Source organism: Carcharodon carcharias, chromosome 12 (genome assembly GCF_017639515.1).
Source record: "Carcharodon carcharias isolate sCarCar2 chromosome 12, sCarCar2.pri, whole genome shotgun sequence".
Lineage (NCBI taxonomy): Eukaryota > Metazoa > Chordata > Chondrichthyes > Lamniformes > Lamnidae > Carcharodon > Carcharodon carcharias.
The window spans coordinates 56,253,848-56,272,153 of record NC_054478.1 but is presented as its reverse complement, the minus strand read 5'-3'; the positions used below and the strand labels follow the sequence as shown (position 1 = coordinate 56,272,153).

The window sequence follows — 18,306 nt, the reverse complement described above, 5'->3', positions numbered from 1 at the left end:
TGGGCGTTAAAGAATAAAAGCTAAAGTTCACAGGGTCTCAAACGCTGAAGACCTGGAGTTCCCTCATGTGAAGGTTGGGTCGCTGGTCCCAGTGGAAGCCTGGAAGTTCTCACCAACTAGTCTCAGCTTTGCAGGTCCGAATGCAGATGAGATGCAAATGCTACACTCAGATGAGGGTTCCCTGTCTACAGGTGGAAGTCACACACAATTGCAGGCAAGGTAGAGAGAGAGTCAATTAAGGTAGCCTCCCTTCTACAGCTTGTTCCCCAACAAGACTGCCTTCAAAACCAGCATGTTCACAACTTAAGTTTTTTTCTTTCCCCCATGTGATTCCCAGCAAGCTTCCAACCTTTGCCTTTTTCATTTTTTTCCCCATCAATTAAAGTGATCACTGTTCAAAACAAACAGCCAGATCTTCCTCAAGTACCATAAAGGTCAGGTGATTTCTTGGAAGAGGCCTACTTATTGACAGTTCCAAGGTGAACTTACGACTTTTTTAAAGAAAAATCCCAGGTTAGCATCCAAATGTACAGATAATGACATGTCCTTCCCTTTTGTAAAAGAAAAATTCAGTCTTGGGAAATATGATTCCAACAGTCTGCATTGACTTCCTTTCCTCAAATGCATTGAATTTTACATGTTTATTATCCCCTTCATACCCCTAAATGATTTCAAATTAACCATATATTTCCAAGCTTCTTCAGAATTATATCTCCTTCTCTGACTTTGCCCTTCTATTCATCCACCTTGCTCTTTGTCACAGTTAATAACTGAGTCTTCGGTTGCCCTTATCTCTAGAGCTGTTGTCCTAAACCTCTCTGCGTCTTTAATGCCTGGAGAAAAGCACCCTGAAACTCATCTCTTCAATCAATCAACTCTTTTTTCCCAAAAAAGGCTCAATATCCATATCTTTTGTATTACTTGGCATCCTGTAAAGTGACTTGGGATGTTTTTCAGCATTAGAAGAACTATATAAAAGCAAGTTTTTGGTCCTTAGTTGCTGAACTGCATTTGAATCATTGTGACCATCACAATCTCTCTTTGCTCATTTTCAGAGAAAGTTAGCTAAGAGAGAACTGTCCAGTAAGGATTTGAAAATTAGGATGTGGACTTTAGTTAGAAGGAATCAATGTAGGTTAATGGGCACAGGGACAATAGATGAACAGGAGTTAACGGAAGGACACAGGCAGCTTAGAATAATATTAAGTTTTTGAAGGGTAGACTGTGGGAGGTTAGCCAGGAGTGCATTGAAATAGCCAGGTCTAGATGTGACATAGACATGGGTGAGAGTTTCAGTTGTAGATGAGCTGAGACAAGGGCAGGGTTAGATGATGTTACGCAGATTAAAATAGGCAGCCTTAGCGATGGCATGGATTTATCAGCAAGGCCCTGCTTTTTGCTCCAGAATCAGGGAAATTTCCCGGCTCGCCATGCCTGCCTTGGGAAAAAGTGCCCCAAGTAACGAGATCTTTGTTCTGATGGGTGGGGGCAGTGGGCAGTCGCGGGGAGGAGGGAGTCACACATGCTGTCCCCCGGGATAGTTCTGAGGTGGCACAAGGACTGCCAAATGCTGAGGCAGACTGATTAGGCTAAAATACCTGCCTTCGTGCTCAGGGACTTGGTCCCAGTTGTGTAGTTGAATGAAAGGCCCTCTAGCCCTCAGCCCTCATACCCCCTTACCCAATCCCCATGCCAACTCATGCCACTCTGTGCCACCACCCACTCCATGGCCCCTCATTGCCTCCATGCCAACAGATGCCCATACTCATACCCATGGCCCCTTATAGCTCTTGCCAGCTCTTGCCAAAAGGTGACTACCCATTCATCCTTATGAACCTTATAGCCCATAAATCATCTTAGTGCCAACTCATGGCCCCTTATATCACCAATGCCAACTCATGACCCCCATTCATCTCCATTAACTCTTTAACCCCAAGCCATCTCACGCCAACAAATGACTCCCTCATCCAACGGCCCCTTATAGCCCCTGTACCAACTTAGTGCCAACTCATCCCAACACTTGATGCCTCCCCACAGTCATTTCCATGGCCCCTTATGGCTCCTTTGCCAACTTTGTGCCTACACATGCCAATGCATGTCTCCCAACCAGCTTCCTTAGTCCTTATACCTTCCATGTCAATTCACCCAGTATCCACCATGGGCAGACCACAGGAGCCATGCTGAGATGAAGTAAAACAGATGAAGTAAAATAAAATTCTAAGTATCTATTACAGAGATCACAATATAAAAAAAATCACTCTAATTGACAAAAGCCCATTAAACGCATTTAAATCATCTCACGTACTTAATCTCCTATAAAAATAAACATTTATATTCGTAGATAAAGACAGCTAATCCCTTAATAACCTCGTAAAGCTGTCAATCAAACTCTGAACTTAAACCTCCTCACCCTCACCCCCTTCACTGTAATGAGGTTATGGCAATAAATATCTATTGAAACTGCAAGCAGCGATTTTTTTCAGCTTAGGGACACGGTGAGCTTGTTTCTTTCTTTCAAAATTTAAAGTGCAGGGAATTTAAGTAACTTGTCAGCTTTGTAGTTCCACAGACCTTATCCATCTTTCATGAGCATTCATATCTACTCTTAAAAATCATAAGTCATACATTGCAGGAAAAAGACCTCGCTCTAGTGAAAGTGGGGTCAGTTTGAACTCAGTACTGCAATTCACATCCTGCACCTTTACCCTGCCAATGAAAACTGGTTTTGTTGGAAATGGGGTGGGTATTCCCGATCTGAGGTCCTGTCATCTTTTTGGATGAGGCACGGAGCCTCCATGACCCCGTGAAAATCTGGGCCCAAGATTGTGAACAGGCTGGTTCAGCTTCAGACAGTTGCCAGGGAGAGGGATGGTGTCGGTAGCTGGGAACAGAGACTGAAGACAACCTTCCCAATATTTCATTTGAGGAAGCCTCTACTCGTTCAAAATTGGTTACTGGAAAAGCAGTTGGATAATTTAGCAACAACAGCGGAGTCAAGAGAGGTGGTGGTGGGCTAGAACTAGGTGTTGTCAGCATATTTGTAAAAACTAACACTCATTTTTGGATAATGTCACTGATGGGCAAGAGTCATTTTGTGACTGGAAGTCTGTTTCCACTGGGGTTTCCCAGGACTCAATAGCAGATTCCTTGCTTTTCATGGTATGTATCAGCGATGTAGAATTAAATGTTGAGGGCATAATTTAAAAGTTTGCAGATGTAACAAAAATTGACTGTCTGATAGTGAGGAAGAAAGCTGTAGACTGCAGGAAGGTATCGTCAGTGGACTGGTCAGGTAGGCAGAGAAGTGGCAAATGGAATTCAATTCAGAGATGTGTGAGGTAATGTATTTGGGGAAGACAAACAAGGCAAGGGAATGTACAATGAACGGTAGGATTCTGAGAAGCGTAGAGGATAGGGAGACCTTGGAGTGCATGTCCACAGATCCCTGAGGGTAGCATGACAGATAGAAAAGGTGGTTAAGAAGGCATATGGGATACTATCATGACCACAGCTGGTATTAATTGCTGCGCAAAACAAATCCCAGAGGGAAACTTGGCTTATGGGCCATACCCTTTTTTTTTGTATCCTGAAAACGAGAAGAAGACATACAGATCTCAGCAGTAAGTGATCCAGTAACACTCTCAGGCTTTTAAAAATTAGAAGTAAAAGTTTTATTAACAAGGGTAAAAGAAAACTTACGTACACAAGATTACAGTTACACAAAAAAGATTACAGAACATTCCCCAAAAAGACTCTCTACTTGGTCAAGCTCATAAGTAAATGCCTGCAAGCAACACTCCCTTATAAGTGTTAACTATAAAAAACCCAGTAATATTACACAAGACAAACTCCTGTAGCTTCAATAAAGGTATACCACATGACCCCGTACCCCCTTCCATTCTGTGGTAGAATCCACTTCAGAATAAAAATTCTTGGTGCAGCCCAAAACCTTTTTGGCTTGACTGGATGGCTTATTCAAATAGAATCCTCCCCCAGCCCAGAGCTCCAGCTATAGCTCAACAGTTCAAACAGCTCCAGCTATCTCCATAACTCCAGCTCAGTTCCAGCTATCTCTATCTAATCTCTCCACAGTAAATCCAAAATACCTATTTCCCATTTCATCTCCAGTTCCATTGTTCACACACCTCTTTGAAACTCAAATCCTTCCAAGTATAAAATCTTTTATGTCTCTATCTTGTCTTTGCTTTCAGGTCAATAAGATACAATATCCCCACTACTATTTACCTGTGGAACTCCTGCAAGGTGCAAACATACTTCTTGGCACCTCTGACTCTCCTTTGATATTGAAACAAACTCTCAACTTATCTAAAAATGCAAATGTTAGATCTAACCTCTTTACTTGTACCTCAAACTTAACACCTCTATCCTTTTCATGTTTTAAACCCTCCAGACAGTCTGACTCCAATCAATCTCTTACCAGCTTAATTAAATCACACACACACACACACACACACACACACACACAGACACCCAGCCTTCTTTTCAGAATAACACAGTATTCCAGAAAAAAGATTTTAAAAAATAATAACATTCATTCTCACAATACTTTCCTTTGTTAATCATGGCATAGAATAAAAGAGCGAAAAAAATGCAGGAACTGCATGAAACACTAATTAGACCTCTGAACTTTATAAAGCCTGGTTACTACATTGCAGGAAGGCTGTGATCATATTCAAGAAGGTACAGACGAGATTTACACAGATACTGCCAAGGCGAAAATATTTTATGCATGAGGAAAGATTGGATAGACCATAAGATCATAAGACATAGGAGCAGAAATTAGGCCATTCGGCCCATCGAGTCTGCTCTGCCATTCAATCATGGCTGATAAATTTCTCAGCCCCATTCACCCGCCTTCTCCCCTTAACCTTTGATCCCCTTACCAATCAAGAACCTATCTATCTCGGTCTTAAATACACTCAATGACCTGGCCTCCACAGCCTTCTGTGGCAATGAATTCCATAGATTCACCTCTCTCTGGCTAAAGAAGTTTCTCCTCATCTCTATTCTAAATGGTCTTCTCTTTACTCTGAGGCTGTGCCCTCAGGTCCTAGTCTCTCCTACTAATGGAAACATCTTCCCCACATCCACTCTATCCAGGCCTTTCAGTATTCTGTAAGTTTCAATCAGATCCCCCCTCATCCTTCTAAACTCCATCGAGTATAGACCCAGAGTCCTCAAACGTCCCTCATATGATAAACCTTTTATTCCTGGGATCATTCTCGTGAAACTCCTCTGGACCCTCTCCAGGGCCAGCACATCCTTCCTGAGATACGGGGCCTAAAATTGCTCTCAATATTCTAAATGTGGTCTGACCAGAGCCTTATAAAGCCTCAGCTTCACATCCCTGCTTTTATATTCTAGTCCTCTCGAAATAAATGCCAGCATTGCATTTGCCTTCCTAACTACCGACTCAACCTACAAGTTAACCTTAAGAGAATCCTAGAATAGGACTCCCAAGTCCCTTTGCACTCCAGATTTCTGAATTCTCTCCCCATTTAGAAAATAGTCTATGCCTCTATTCTTCCTACCAAAGTGCATGACCTCACACTTGCCCACGTTGTACTCCATCTGCCACTTCTTTGCCCCTTCTCCTAACCTGTCCAAATCCTTTTGCAGTCTCCCCGCCTCCTCAATACTACCTGTCCCTTCACCTATCTTTGTGTCATCTGCAAACTTAGCCAGGATGCCCTCAGTTCCTTCATCTAGATCATTAATGTATAAAGTGAAAAGTTGTGGTCCAATACTGACCCCTGCGGAACTCCACTAGTCACTGGCCGCCATCGTGAGAAGGACCCCCTTATCTCCACTCTCTGCCTCCTGCCAGACAGCCAATCTTCTATCCATGCTAGTACCTTGCCTCTAACACCATGGGCTCTTATCTTACTGAGCAGCCTCCTGTGCGGCACCTTGTCAAAGACCTTCTAGAAGTCCAAGTAGATAACATCCATTGGCTCTCCTTTGTCTAACCTACTTGTTACCTCCTCAAAGAATTCTAACAGATTTGTCAGGCATGACCTCCCCTTGATGAAACCATACTGACTTTGCCCTATGTTATCATTCACTTCCAGGTATTCTGAAATCGCATCCTTAATAATGGACTCTAAAATCTTACCAACGACCGAACTCAGGCTAATTGGCCTGTAATTTCCCGTCTTTTGCCTCACTCCCTTCTTAAACAGGGGGGTTGCATTAGCGATTTTCCAGTCCTCTGGGACCCTCCCTGATTCCAACTATCTCGTCAGCTATCTCCTTCAGAACTGTGGGGTGTAATCCATCTGGCCCAGCTGATTTATCCACCTTCAGATCTTTCAGTTTTCCTAGCACTTTCTCCTTGGTAATGGCCACCATACTCACCTCTGTCCCCCGACTCTCTTGAACTTTGGGGATGTTACTCATGTCTTCCACTGTGAAGACTGACGCAAAGTACCCATTCAGTTCTTCTGCCATTTCTTTGTTCCCCACTACAACTTCTCCAGCATCATTTTCCGGCAGCCCAATGTCCACTTTTGCCTCTCTCTTACCCTTTGTATATGTTAAAAAACTCTTGCAATCTTCTTTTATATTACTGGCTAGTTTACCCTCATATTTAATCTTCTCCCTCCTTATTTCTTTTTTAGTTGTCCTCTGTTGGTCTTTGTAGGCTTCCCAATCCCCTGGTTTCCCACTGCTCATCACTGCATTGTATGCTTTCTCTTTAGCTTTTATGCTGTCCCTGATTTCCCTTGTCAGCCATGGTTGCCTCGTCCTCCCTTAAGTATGCTTCTTCTTCCTAAGGATGAACTTTTGCTATGTCTCCCAAATTACTCCCAAAAACTCCTGCCATTGCTGTTCCACTGTCTTTCCTGCTAGGCTCATCTCCCAGACAATTCTGGCTAGCTCCTCCTTCATGCCTCTGTAGTCGTTTTTATTCAACTGTAATACCGTTACATCTGATTCCAGCTTTTTCCTCTCAAATTGCAGGGTAAATTCTATCATGTTATGGTCACTTCCTCCTAAGGGTTCCTTCATCTTAAGCTCCGTTATCAAATCTGCCTCATTACACATCACTAAATCTAGAATTGCCTGTTCCCTAGTGGGCTCCATCACAAGCTGCTCCAAAAAGCCATCTCATAGACATTCCACAAATTCCTTTTCTTGGGATCCACTACCAACCTGATTTTCCCAGTCTACCTGCATATTGAAATCCCCCATGATCACTGTAACCTTGCCTTTCTTACACACCTTTTCTATCTCCTGGTGTATCTTGTGCCCCACATCCTGACTACTGTTTGGAGGCCTGTACATAACTCCCATTATGTTTTTTTTAACCTTTTTGGTTCCTCAACTCTACCCACACAGATTCTACATCATCTGACCCTACATCATTTCTTGCTATCGATTTAATTTCATTTCTTACTAACAAAGCAACCCCGCCCTCAAGCCAACCTGCCTATCTTTTTGATAGGATGTATATCTTTGGATATTTAGCTCCCAGTCCTGATCCCTTGCAGCCATGTCTCCGTGATGCCCACCACATCATACCTGGCAATTTCAATCTGCACCACAAGCTCATTTATCTTATTTCGTATACTGCGTGCATTCAGATACAACACCTTCAGTCCTGTATTTCGTGTCAAAAACAAAAACAGAATTACCTGGAAAAACTCAGCAGGTCTGGCAGCATCGGCGGAGAAGAAAAGAGTTGACGTTTCGAGTCCTCATGACCCTTTGACAGAACTGGACCATCTCCCGCGCATCCACCCTCACGCCTTCTCCTCCCTCCCAGAAACATGATAGGGTCCCCCTTGTCCTCACTTATCACCCCACCAGCCTCCGCATTCAAAGGATCATCCTCCGCCATTTCCGCCAACTCCAGCATGATGCTGGAGCATCCCTCCCCCACCCCACCCCCTTTCTGTTTCCCCCTTCCTTTTTTTTTTTTCCAATAAATTATATAGATTTTCCTTTTCCCATCTATTTCCATTATAAAAAGAGAAAAAGAAAAAAAAAAATATTTATTTATTTACTACATCTTTTATGCTCTCCCCACCCCCACTAGAGCTATACCTTGAGTGCCCTACCATCCATTCTTAATTAGCACATTTGTTTAGATAATATCACCAACTTTAACTTTAACACCTATGTGTTCTTTTGTACTAATGTTGTTGACATCTTTTGATGATCTGCTTCTATCACTGCTTGTTTGTCCCTACAACCACACCCCCCCCACCTCTCTCTCTCTCTCTCTCCGCCCCCCACACACACACCTTAAACCAGCTTATATTTCAACTCTTTCTTGGACTCGAACTCAAGTTCTGTCGAAGGGTCATGAGGACTCGAAACGTCAACTCTTTTCTTCTCCGCTGATGCTGCCAGACCTGCTGAGTTTTTCCAGGTAATTCTGTTCTTGTTTTTGTTTTGGATTTCCAGCATCCGCAGTTTTTTTGTTTTTATCTCTGTGTTCAATTGACTGCTACTGCTCTTCAAGAAATGCCTACCTCCTTGAAGAAGTTCTGTTCCTCCCTGCGACAAGATTTCCGTATCTCTCTTTTGCCCTGCTCACCTTCCTTGCTTTCCATTTCCCTCCTGGTGTTTGACAAGGTGTTTACTAAAACCCACTTTCACAGCCACATCTCCTTTCTCAGTGACTGTCTCCATCTCCGACTTACCCCACGTGGATTTCAACTGAAATTCCACCCCTCATGTTTCGAACCCACCCAGGATTACAGGTATCTCCGGGACATAAAACGTTTCTCGGACTGCTGTTCCCGTCACATTCTGAAATCCACACTCAGTGCCATGCGCCGCCATATGAACACACTCGACCTCTCCCTCCAGCAGCACCGCAGTACCCTTTTTCAAAGCTGCGCGTGCCCCCAGTTTCATTTTATCCTTCGGCTCATCCGACGCCTCAACAAGAAACTTTTTCTCTTTCTCTCAAGTGCTAAGGAACGCAAGCTCCAACAACTCATCGACACCAACACCCATCTAGGACCCTCCATCCCGGCCTGTCCCTCCGTTCCCACCCCATCTTCCAATCCCAACCCCAGCCGTGTATTCACTATACCCCCTGACCTTCCCCTCTCCAATGCTGAACGTTCAGTGCTCAGCAAAGGACTTAGTTTCATACCCTTATGCCCTCACCTCAATGAATTTCGGGCTCGGCATGATGCTGAACTCTTCTTCCGCTGTCTTCGTCTCCGGGCTCACTTCTTTGGGTAGGAGTCCTCTCCCAGTTCAACAGATCCTTTTACCCATCTCCAATATTCTCCCTCCACCTGGACCCCTCCCTCTGGATTCTTACCTTCTCTTGATCTTTTCATTGAGAACTGTCGGCGCGACATTAGTCGTCTCAATTTCTCTGCTCCTCTCACCCATTCTAACCTGTCTCTCTCTGCACTTACTGCACTCCATTCTCTCAGGTCCAACCCTGACATTGTCATCAAACCCGCTGACAAGGGTGGTGCTGTTGCTGTCTGGCGCACTGACCTCTACCTCGCAGAGGCTGAGCGTCAACTCGCAGACACTTCCTCCTACCTCTCCCTGGACCATGACCCCACCACTGAACATCAAGCCATTGTTTCCAGGACTGTCACTGACCTCATCTCCTCTGGGGATCTCCCTCCCACAGCTTCCAACCTGATAGTCGCCCAACCTCGGACGGCCCGCTTCTACCTCCTACCCAAAATCCACAAACAGAACTGCCCCGGTAGACTGATCGTCTCAGCTTGCTCCTGCCCCACAGAACTCATTTCTCGTTATCTTGACTCCCTTCTCTCTCCCCTTGTCCAGTCCCTTCCCACCTACATCTGTGATTCCTCTGAGACCTTACGTCACATCAACAATTTCCAGTTCCCTGGCCCCAACCGCTTCCTCTTCACCATGGACGTCCAATCCCTCTACACCTCCATCCCCCACCAGGATGGTCTGAGGGCCCTTAGCTTCTTCCTCGAACAGAGGCCCGAATAATCCCCATCCACCACTACTCTCCTCCGTCTGGCTGAATTTGTTCTCACGCTGAACAATTTCTCCTTCAACTCCTCTCACTTCCTCCAAATAAAAGGTGTGGCTATGGGTACCCACATGGGCCCCAGCTATGCCTGTCTCTTTATGGGGTATGTGGAAAATTCCTTGTTGCAGTCCTACTCCAGCCCCCTTCCACAACTCTTTCTCCGGTACATCGATGATTACTTCGGTGCCGCTTCATGCTCTCGTCGGGACTCGGAAAAATTTATTAATTTTGCTTCCAATCTCCACCCCTCCATCATTTTCACGTGGTCCATCTCTGACACTTCCCTTCCCTTCCTTGACCTCTCTGTCTCAATCTCTGGTGATAGACTGTCCACCAATATCCATTACAAACCCACCGACTCCCACAGCTATCTCGACTACAGCTCCTCACACCCCACTTCCTGTAAGGACTCCATCCCATTCTCTCAGTTCCTTCGTCTCCGTCGCATCTGTTCCGATGATGCTACCTTCAAAAACAGTTCCTCTGACATGTCCTCCATCTTCCTTAACCGAGGTTTTCTACCCACGGTCGTTGACAGGGCCCTCAGCCGTGTCCGGCCCATCTCCCGCGCATCCACCCTCACGCCTTCTCCTCCCTCCCAGAAACATGATAGGGTCCCCCTTGTCCTCACTTATCACCCCACCAGCCTCTGCATTCAAAGGATCATCCTCCGCCATTTCCGCCAACTCCAGCATGATGCCACCACCAAACACATCTTCCCTTCACCCCCCCTATCGGCATTCCGTAGGGATCGCTCCCTCCGGGACACCCTGGTCCACTTCTCCATCACCCCCTACTCCTCAACCCCCTCCTATGGCACCACCCCATGCCCAAGTAAAAGATGCAATACCTGCCCCTTCACTTCCTCTCTCCTCACCGTCCAAGGACCCAAACACTCCTTTCAAGTGAAGCAGCATTTCACTTGCATTTCCCCCAACTTAGTCTACTGCATTCGTTGCTCCCAATGTGGTCTCCTCTACATTGGAGAGACCAAACGTAAACTGGGCGACCGCTTTGCAGAACACCTGCGGTCTGTCCGCAAGAATGACCCAAACCTCCCTGTCGCTTGCCATTTTAACACTCCACCCTGCTCTCTTGCCCACATGTCTGTCCTTGGCTTGCTGCATTGTTCCAGTGAAGCCCAACGCAAACTGGAGGAACAACACCTCATCTTCCGACTAGGCACTTTACAGCCATCCGGACTGAATATTGAATTCAACAACTTTAGGTCGTGAGCTCCCTCCCCCACCCCACCCCCTTTCTGTTTCCCCCTTGCTTTTCTTTTTTTTCCAATAAATTATATAGATTTTCCTTTTCCCACCTATTTCCATTATAAAAAGAGAAAAAGAAAAAAAAAATATTTATTTATTTTCTTTTTTTTTTACATCTTTTATGCTCTCCCCACCCCCACTAGAGCTATACCTTGAGTGCCCTACCATCCATTCTTAATTAGCACATTTGTTTAGATAATATCACCAACTTTAACTTTAACACCTATGTGTTCTTTTGTATTATTGTTGTTGACATCTTTTGATGATCTGCTTTTATCACTGCTTGTTTGTCCCTACAACCATACCCCCCCCCACACCTCTCTCTCTCTCTCTCTCTCTGCCCCCCACACACACACCTTAAAGCAGCTTATATTTCAACTCTTTCTTGGACTCGAACTCAAGTTCTGTCGAAGGGTCATGAGGACTCAAAACGTCAACTCTTTTCTTCTCTGCCGATGCTGCCAGACCTGCTGAATTTTTCCAGGTAATTCTGTTTTTGTTTTTGTTTTGGATTTCCAGCATCCGCAGTTGTTTTGTTTTTATCTCTGTATTTCGTGTCCCCTTTCTCATTGTCGTCCCTTTATCTGATGTGCTTGAAATTAGATTCCTAGTCCTTTCCAAACACTCTGTCCTATTTTGTGTTCTGGGGACTTTAATAGCCTCTCCTGGGCTCTCCTTTCTTATCAGTTTTTTCATAATTTTCCATGAAGTTGAATCCATCCCCCCACATGCTAACCTGCTGCTTTTTTTCCCATTAGTCATACTTCTTGGAGTTTTATCAACACCATCAACATCCCCCCCACCGCCCCCCCCCCCCCCCCCCCCCCCCCCCCCTCCACCCCATCCCCCACTTTCTAGTTTAAAGTCCTGTTGACCATCCTATTTACCCTTTTCGCTAGAAAATTGGTCCCAGATCGTTTAAGGTGGAGACCATCCCAACGGTACAGATCCCTCCTGTTCCAATACTGTTGCCAGTGCCCCACGAAATGGAACCCCTCTTTCCCACATCACTCCTTCAGCCACTTGTTTACTTCCCTTATTCTCGCGTCCCTATGCCAATTTGCACATGGCTCAGGTAGTAATCCAGAGATAATAACCCTTGAGGGCTTGTTCTTTCTTTTAGTTCGTAGTTCCTGATAATCCCCAAACAGGTCCTCTTTCCTAGTCTTTCCTATGTTATTTGTCCCGACGTGGACCACAACAACTGGATCCTCCCCTTCACTCTCCAATATCCTTTCAATCCGGTCAGAGATGTCCCTCACCCTGGCATTGGGCAGGCAACATACCATGCAGGACTCTCGATCCTGCTTACAAAGGATGCTATTAATTCCCCTAATTATAGAATCCCCTACAACTACCGCTTGTCTTTTTGCTCCACCCTCTTGAATGACCTCCTGTGCCACGGTGCCGTGGTCAGCTGGCTCATCCTCCCTACAGCCCTGTTCCTCATCCACACAGGGAGCAAATACCTTGTACCTGTTGGACAAGGTCAAGAGCTGAGGCTATTCTGTTCCTGAACACAGGATCCCTGTACCTGCCTCATTTGCAGTCACACCCTGCTGACCCTGACCACTGACCGAACTTGAGGTACTTAATCTACCGGGTGTGACCGCCTCCTGAAACAAAGCATTCAGGTAACTCTTCCCCTCCTGGATGTGCCGCAGCGTCCGGAGCTCGGACTCCAGCTCATCAATTCTGAGCCGGAGTTCCTCCAACAACCAACACTTGCTGCAGATGTGGTCACTGCGGCCCGCAATGGGATCTGCCAGCTCCCACATCATACAGCTACAGCACATCACCTGCCCAGCCATCTCGACTTAGATAATTAATTTATTAATTAGGTTTGCAGTGTTTTTGTTTTCAAATTTGGTGCAGATTTCCTACCAACCAATCAGGTCACAGCTTTCCTATGATGTCACGTTTTCAATTTTGGCTTCAGTTACTCTGTGCTCCGATGTCACCGCTCCGATAGTCCTCCCTCCGAGTCTGCTCCCTGGAGACAAGGCCGTGAATCCCCGTGGTAAGCTAGACTTATACTCACCGCTCCGTTGCTCCTCCCTCCAAGTCTGCTCCCAGGATTTACTCACCAATCAGCTGCTTTTTCTTTTAAAATCCACTTTCAGAAGAGTGTCCCTCGCAGGTCTGGAGCACTCCTGAAGGCACTGCCTCTTCCTCTCTCTCCTTTTCTTTTAGGTTTGAGGAGGAGGGCGGGATGGAAACACTACAGCAATGTAATGTTTGGGGCTATTCCGTTTTTTGACAGTGGGTCCTCCTCAATCCCCCCCCCACCGAGTCGCAGTAGCTGCGGTGACTTCTCCCAGAGTGCTTCAGTCACTTCTCACCAGCACCCTCTGTTGATAGGTTGGGGTTATTTGGAACAAAGGAGGCTGAGCAGAGACTTAACTGAGATGTATAAGATTGAGGACATAGACAGAGTGGAAAGAAAGAACATATTTCTCTTAGCAGTAAGGCCAATAACTAGGGGGCATACATTTAAAGTAGAAGGATTAGAGAGGAATTGAGGAGAAATTTCTTCAGCCTGACCCTGTGGGGGTCTGGAACTCAGTGTCTGAAAGGGAAAAGGTAGATGCAGAAACCTTCATCGTATTTAAAAAGCACTTGGATAGGCTCTGAATGCCATAACCCACAAAACTATGGTTCAAGAGTTGGAAAGTGGGATTAGGCCCAGTAACCCTTCTTTGGCTGACATAGACACAATGGGGCAAATGGCTGTAAATTTTGATGATTCTATGATTCTAACAACCTATCATGGCTGATCTAATGATAACCTCAAACCCACACTCCTGCCTACCCCCAATAGCCTTTTAACCCCTTATTAATCAAGAATGTATCTAGCTCTGCCTTAAAAAATATTCAAAGACTCTCCTTCCACTGCCTTTTGAGGAAGAGAGTTCCAAAGATTCACGACCCTCTGTCTTAAATGAAGGACCCCTATTTTTAGATTCTCCCATGAGAGGAAACATCTTCAAATCCACCCTGTCAAGATCTCTCAGGACGTTAAAGGTTTCGATCAAGTCACCTCTTACTCTTCTAAACGTCAGCGGATACAAGCCTAACCTGTCCAACCTTTCCTCATAAGACAACCCTCCCATTCCTGTTATTAGTCTCTGAACTGCTTCTAACATATTTACGTCTTTCCTTAAATAAGGAGACAGCACAGTACTGTACACAGTATTCCAGATGTGGTCTTACCAGTGCCCTATAAAACTGGAGCATAACCTCCCTACTTTTGTAATCAATTCCCCTAACAATAAATGATAACATTCTATTAACTTCCTTAAATACTTGCTGTACCTGCATGCTAGCCTTTTGTGATTCGTGCACAAGGACACCCAGATCCCTCTGAATCTGAGCTCTGCAATCTCTCACTATTTAGATAATAAGCTTTTTTTTTTCTCCCTGCCAAAATGAACAATACCACATTTGCCCACATTATACTTCATTTGCCTACTCGCTTAACCTATCTATGTCCCTTCATAGCCACTTTGTCCTCTTCACAATTTACTTCCGTATCTATCTTGCGTCATCAGCAAATTTAGTAACCATACCTTCGGTCCCTTGATCAAAGTCATTTATATAAATTGTAAAAAGTTGAGGCCCTGGCACTGATCCCTGTGGCACGCTACTTGTCACATCCTGGCAACCAGAAAATGTCCCATTTATGTCAACTCTCTGCTTCCTGTTAGCTAGCCAATCTTCTATCCACACTAACTGTAAACAGTTGAGGTCCCAACACTGATCCCTGTGGCACACCACATGTTCCATCTTGCCCACCTGAAAGAGACCCATTTATGCCTACTCTCTGCTCACTGTTAGCCAGCCAATCTTCTATCCATGCCAAACTATTATCCCCTACACCATGAACATTTATTTTCCACAAAAACCTTTGATGTGGGACTTTATTAAATGCCTTCTGGAAACCTAAGTACAGTACATCCATTGGTTCTCCTTTATTCACAGCACATGTGACTCCTTCAAAGAATGGTTAAGGTGTTGGGGGAATGGAGGATGATATAAAGATTTGTGGAAGTGTTAGGATCATGGTAGAGACTGAACCACTGTAAGCAGGTCTCAATGTGTTGGGAGAACAGGTCTGCATTTTCAAAGTATTTCACTTAGGTAAATGCATCATTATGCATGTGGACAGGACCAATGCCTAGCATGCTCACTCTTTACACAGAATAGAACTGAAGCTTGTGATGAATGAAAGTGAACCAGGTATTAAAGCTACAGCTAAAGCAAATGGAATATTGTGCTGCATTCACAGGATTATGCATCATAAAGCAAACATTTCATTTTGTCCAAGAACGGGACCTATTTGGGGCTCATTGAAAATACTTGGTCCAGCTCTGGTCTCCTCACATGCTAAGTTGTATAAAACCTTTGGAAAATATTCAGAGGAGGGCCACACGAGTGATTCCCAGTTTAAAGGAATTTAGCTACCGAGATAGGCTTAAGGAGCTGAGCCAATATATTTTTGAGAACTGTAGAGTATGGAGGCGATTTGATTGAGATCCATAAAACTATGAAGTTGCTAGATTAGGTGCATACCAGCAAATTAGTTTTAATTAATATGTTGGCAGCGACCAGGTTTATGTGCATAATTTACACAAGGGAAGAAATAAGATAAATGGGAAATGGTCTTTCCTTGCCCAGCCATTAATAGATGTGTCGAACAGGCTGCAGGCTTGTGTGGTGGATGCTGATTCACTTTTCGCCTTCAAGAGAGAACTGAACCAGGGCTCGGCTGAGGTGGAAACTGAATTATACAAGAGATAAGAACAAATGAATATAAATCATTGTGAACGTGGACCTCTGGATCACACTTTCCAGATTTATTGTCTTGGCCTTGGGTTTTGAGCTTCTTTATTTTTACATTTTCCTACATGGCATCCAAGGAGTAGGGGATCTTCTCATCTGATGCATAAGGCATCATATTTATATGGGCCAAGATAAATGAACCAGCTAATATTATCTTGTCTGACATTTTCTATGTTCATGTGTGACGCAAGAAAGTATGTAGAGCTGTTTACATACTTCTGTATGCGAAGTGCAAACTTTGCATACTGATCCACACCGTCTGAAATCAGTATAAGAACAAGAAGTTGAAAAAGTATATCTTATTAGTTCTGTTTTATTAAGGGTATGTTTGTTTTGATAGTTTAATAAAAAGATAATTAAGCATCTTGTGATAAGAAAAGAAAGACAATTCTAGGAATCTAAGCAAAAGAGCCTTTCTCTTGAATTAAGTAAATCATGCCTGATTGTATATATAATTTGATATGGTTGTGTAAGAATGGCTGATAAAATGATACATTTCTGTCTTCCTTTTAGCTTAATTTTAAGGCAGACCACTTTAATATTTGATGCCTGCCTTGGAGTTTGAAAGTTTTAAAATAATTAAGACAAGGTGGGTTGCCTTTTGGCACTTCCTAGTCATGGTGGATGCAATTGATTAAAATTAATGGGAACGAAAAATTCAATTCCACGTTGCAAAATGGTCTTGTGGGAGCAATAAGTGGTTGGTGTCATAGCTGCACACTTCTAAAATCATGTGATTCCTCAAAGATTGTTTTTAATTGTTCTGTTCCAAGTAGATGGAAAGCAGATGAAAGCTGAAAATGAAGACTTGAGCCAGGAGGATATATGTATTGAGATTCCTGTCGAAAATGATGTTGGTCAGTTTCTTCAGAATAAGAAGATGTGGCTGCTTAACATCATTTCTGGGAAGTTTAACTGTACTGCTACACTCTGTATGGATGGAAATAAACAACCAGCTTCTATGGCAGAAGCTTCAGCTAAGGATTTAGCTACTACTGAAGAAACATTCCCTCTGATAATCAATTTTCCTACTGGAGTAAGGTACCTGAAGGTCCTATCGGGAGGGCTTCGTATTTTTGCATGCTTAGATGATCTGACAAAACATGAGGTCGATGTTGTTGTGAACTCTGCCAATGAATATTTAAAACATGACCGTGGAATTGCTCGTGCTTTGGCACGAACAGCTGGACAAGAATTCACAGCTGAAAGTGACAATATTGTACAACAACATGGGGCAGTGCCAGTTGGTTCTGCTGTCGTCACTGGGGCAGGAAAGCTCCCATGTAAAAAGGTCATACATGCAGTAGGACCTATTTGGATTCTAAATACAAGTTCAGAAAACGATCGCTTACTTTCTTATACCATCAGAAATAGCCTTGTGCTAGCAAATGAATTACAATTGACCTCAATTGCCATACCTGCTGTAGGTTTGGGAAATGGTTTCCCATTGCGAAGGTGTGCAGAATTGATAGTAAATACAATTAAAACTTTTCATGGGATATGGATGCCTGAAAATCCTTTGAAAGAGATCCATTTAGTAAATTTCAGTGAGCCGACAACTGCAGCAATAGAAAATGCGTGTAAGAATATCCTTGGCGAAACAGACCAAAAACGTTTGCTAAGTGTGGATTTTGTACCAAATCAGATACGTGACATATATAGGTTTCAGAATCTTCATATAGAAATCAAGAGAGAAAATATTGAAGAACAGAATGTATGTACAGCTTAATTTCCTTTACTTAAAAAGTAGGCCTTTTCTCCATTTTAAAATCATATATTCTGACAGATTAAATTGAATTCTGTTTTTATTAAATGAATTTTAGAATATTTATTATCGTGTTTCCGGACTCTTGACTATTTGGGCTAAGAGGGATTTCAGATAATGTTAAGGTGATCAAGAGCAGAATTTTCTGCCTGTTGGGAGTGCCGTGCAGGAGTGGGCGTGGACTCGATCACCGCCGTGATCGGGTCCGCTCCGCCATTTTACATGGGCAGACCAATTAAGGTCTGCCCAGCGTGAAACGCAGCTCACAAGGAGAGCAGGAGTGGGCAGGGGAGACTGCTATGACCACCAGGTCCAATGGTGACCCGGCGGCCTGTTTAAAAGTCCTCCTGCAGCCTTGCAAAGGCTGTTAAACATGGCCAGTGGAAGGGCTCCCTAGAGCGCTGCTGATGAGC

General features: G+C 44.2%; 1 protein-coding gene across 5 annotated transcripts in view; it reads left to right on the top strand.

Annotated features, from left to right (window-relative positions):
- The window catches only part of parp9 (poly(ADP-ribose) polymerase family member 9), a 28,265-nt gene extending 10,326 nt beyond the window's left edge, over positions 1 to 17,939 (top strand). For 3 of the 5 annotated variants that reach the window (XM_041200193.1, XM_041200195.1, XM_041200194.1), the window contains exons 6-7: positions 13,226 to 13,306; positions 16,905 to 17,939. In XM_041200193.1, the coding sequence (XP_041056127.1) occupies positions 13,226 to 13,306; positions 16,905 to 17,857 (1,034 nt within the window). In that variant the 3' untranslated portion in view covers positions 17,858 to 17,939. Of the gene's footprint in view, positions 1 to 13,225; positions 13,307 to 16,901 lie in introns of all 5 variants that reach the window. The other 2 variants (XM_041200198.1, XM_041200196.1) reach the window with 2 other exon arrangements.
- Positions 17,940 to 18,306: the final 367 nt, after the last annotated feature.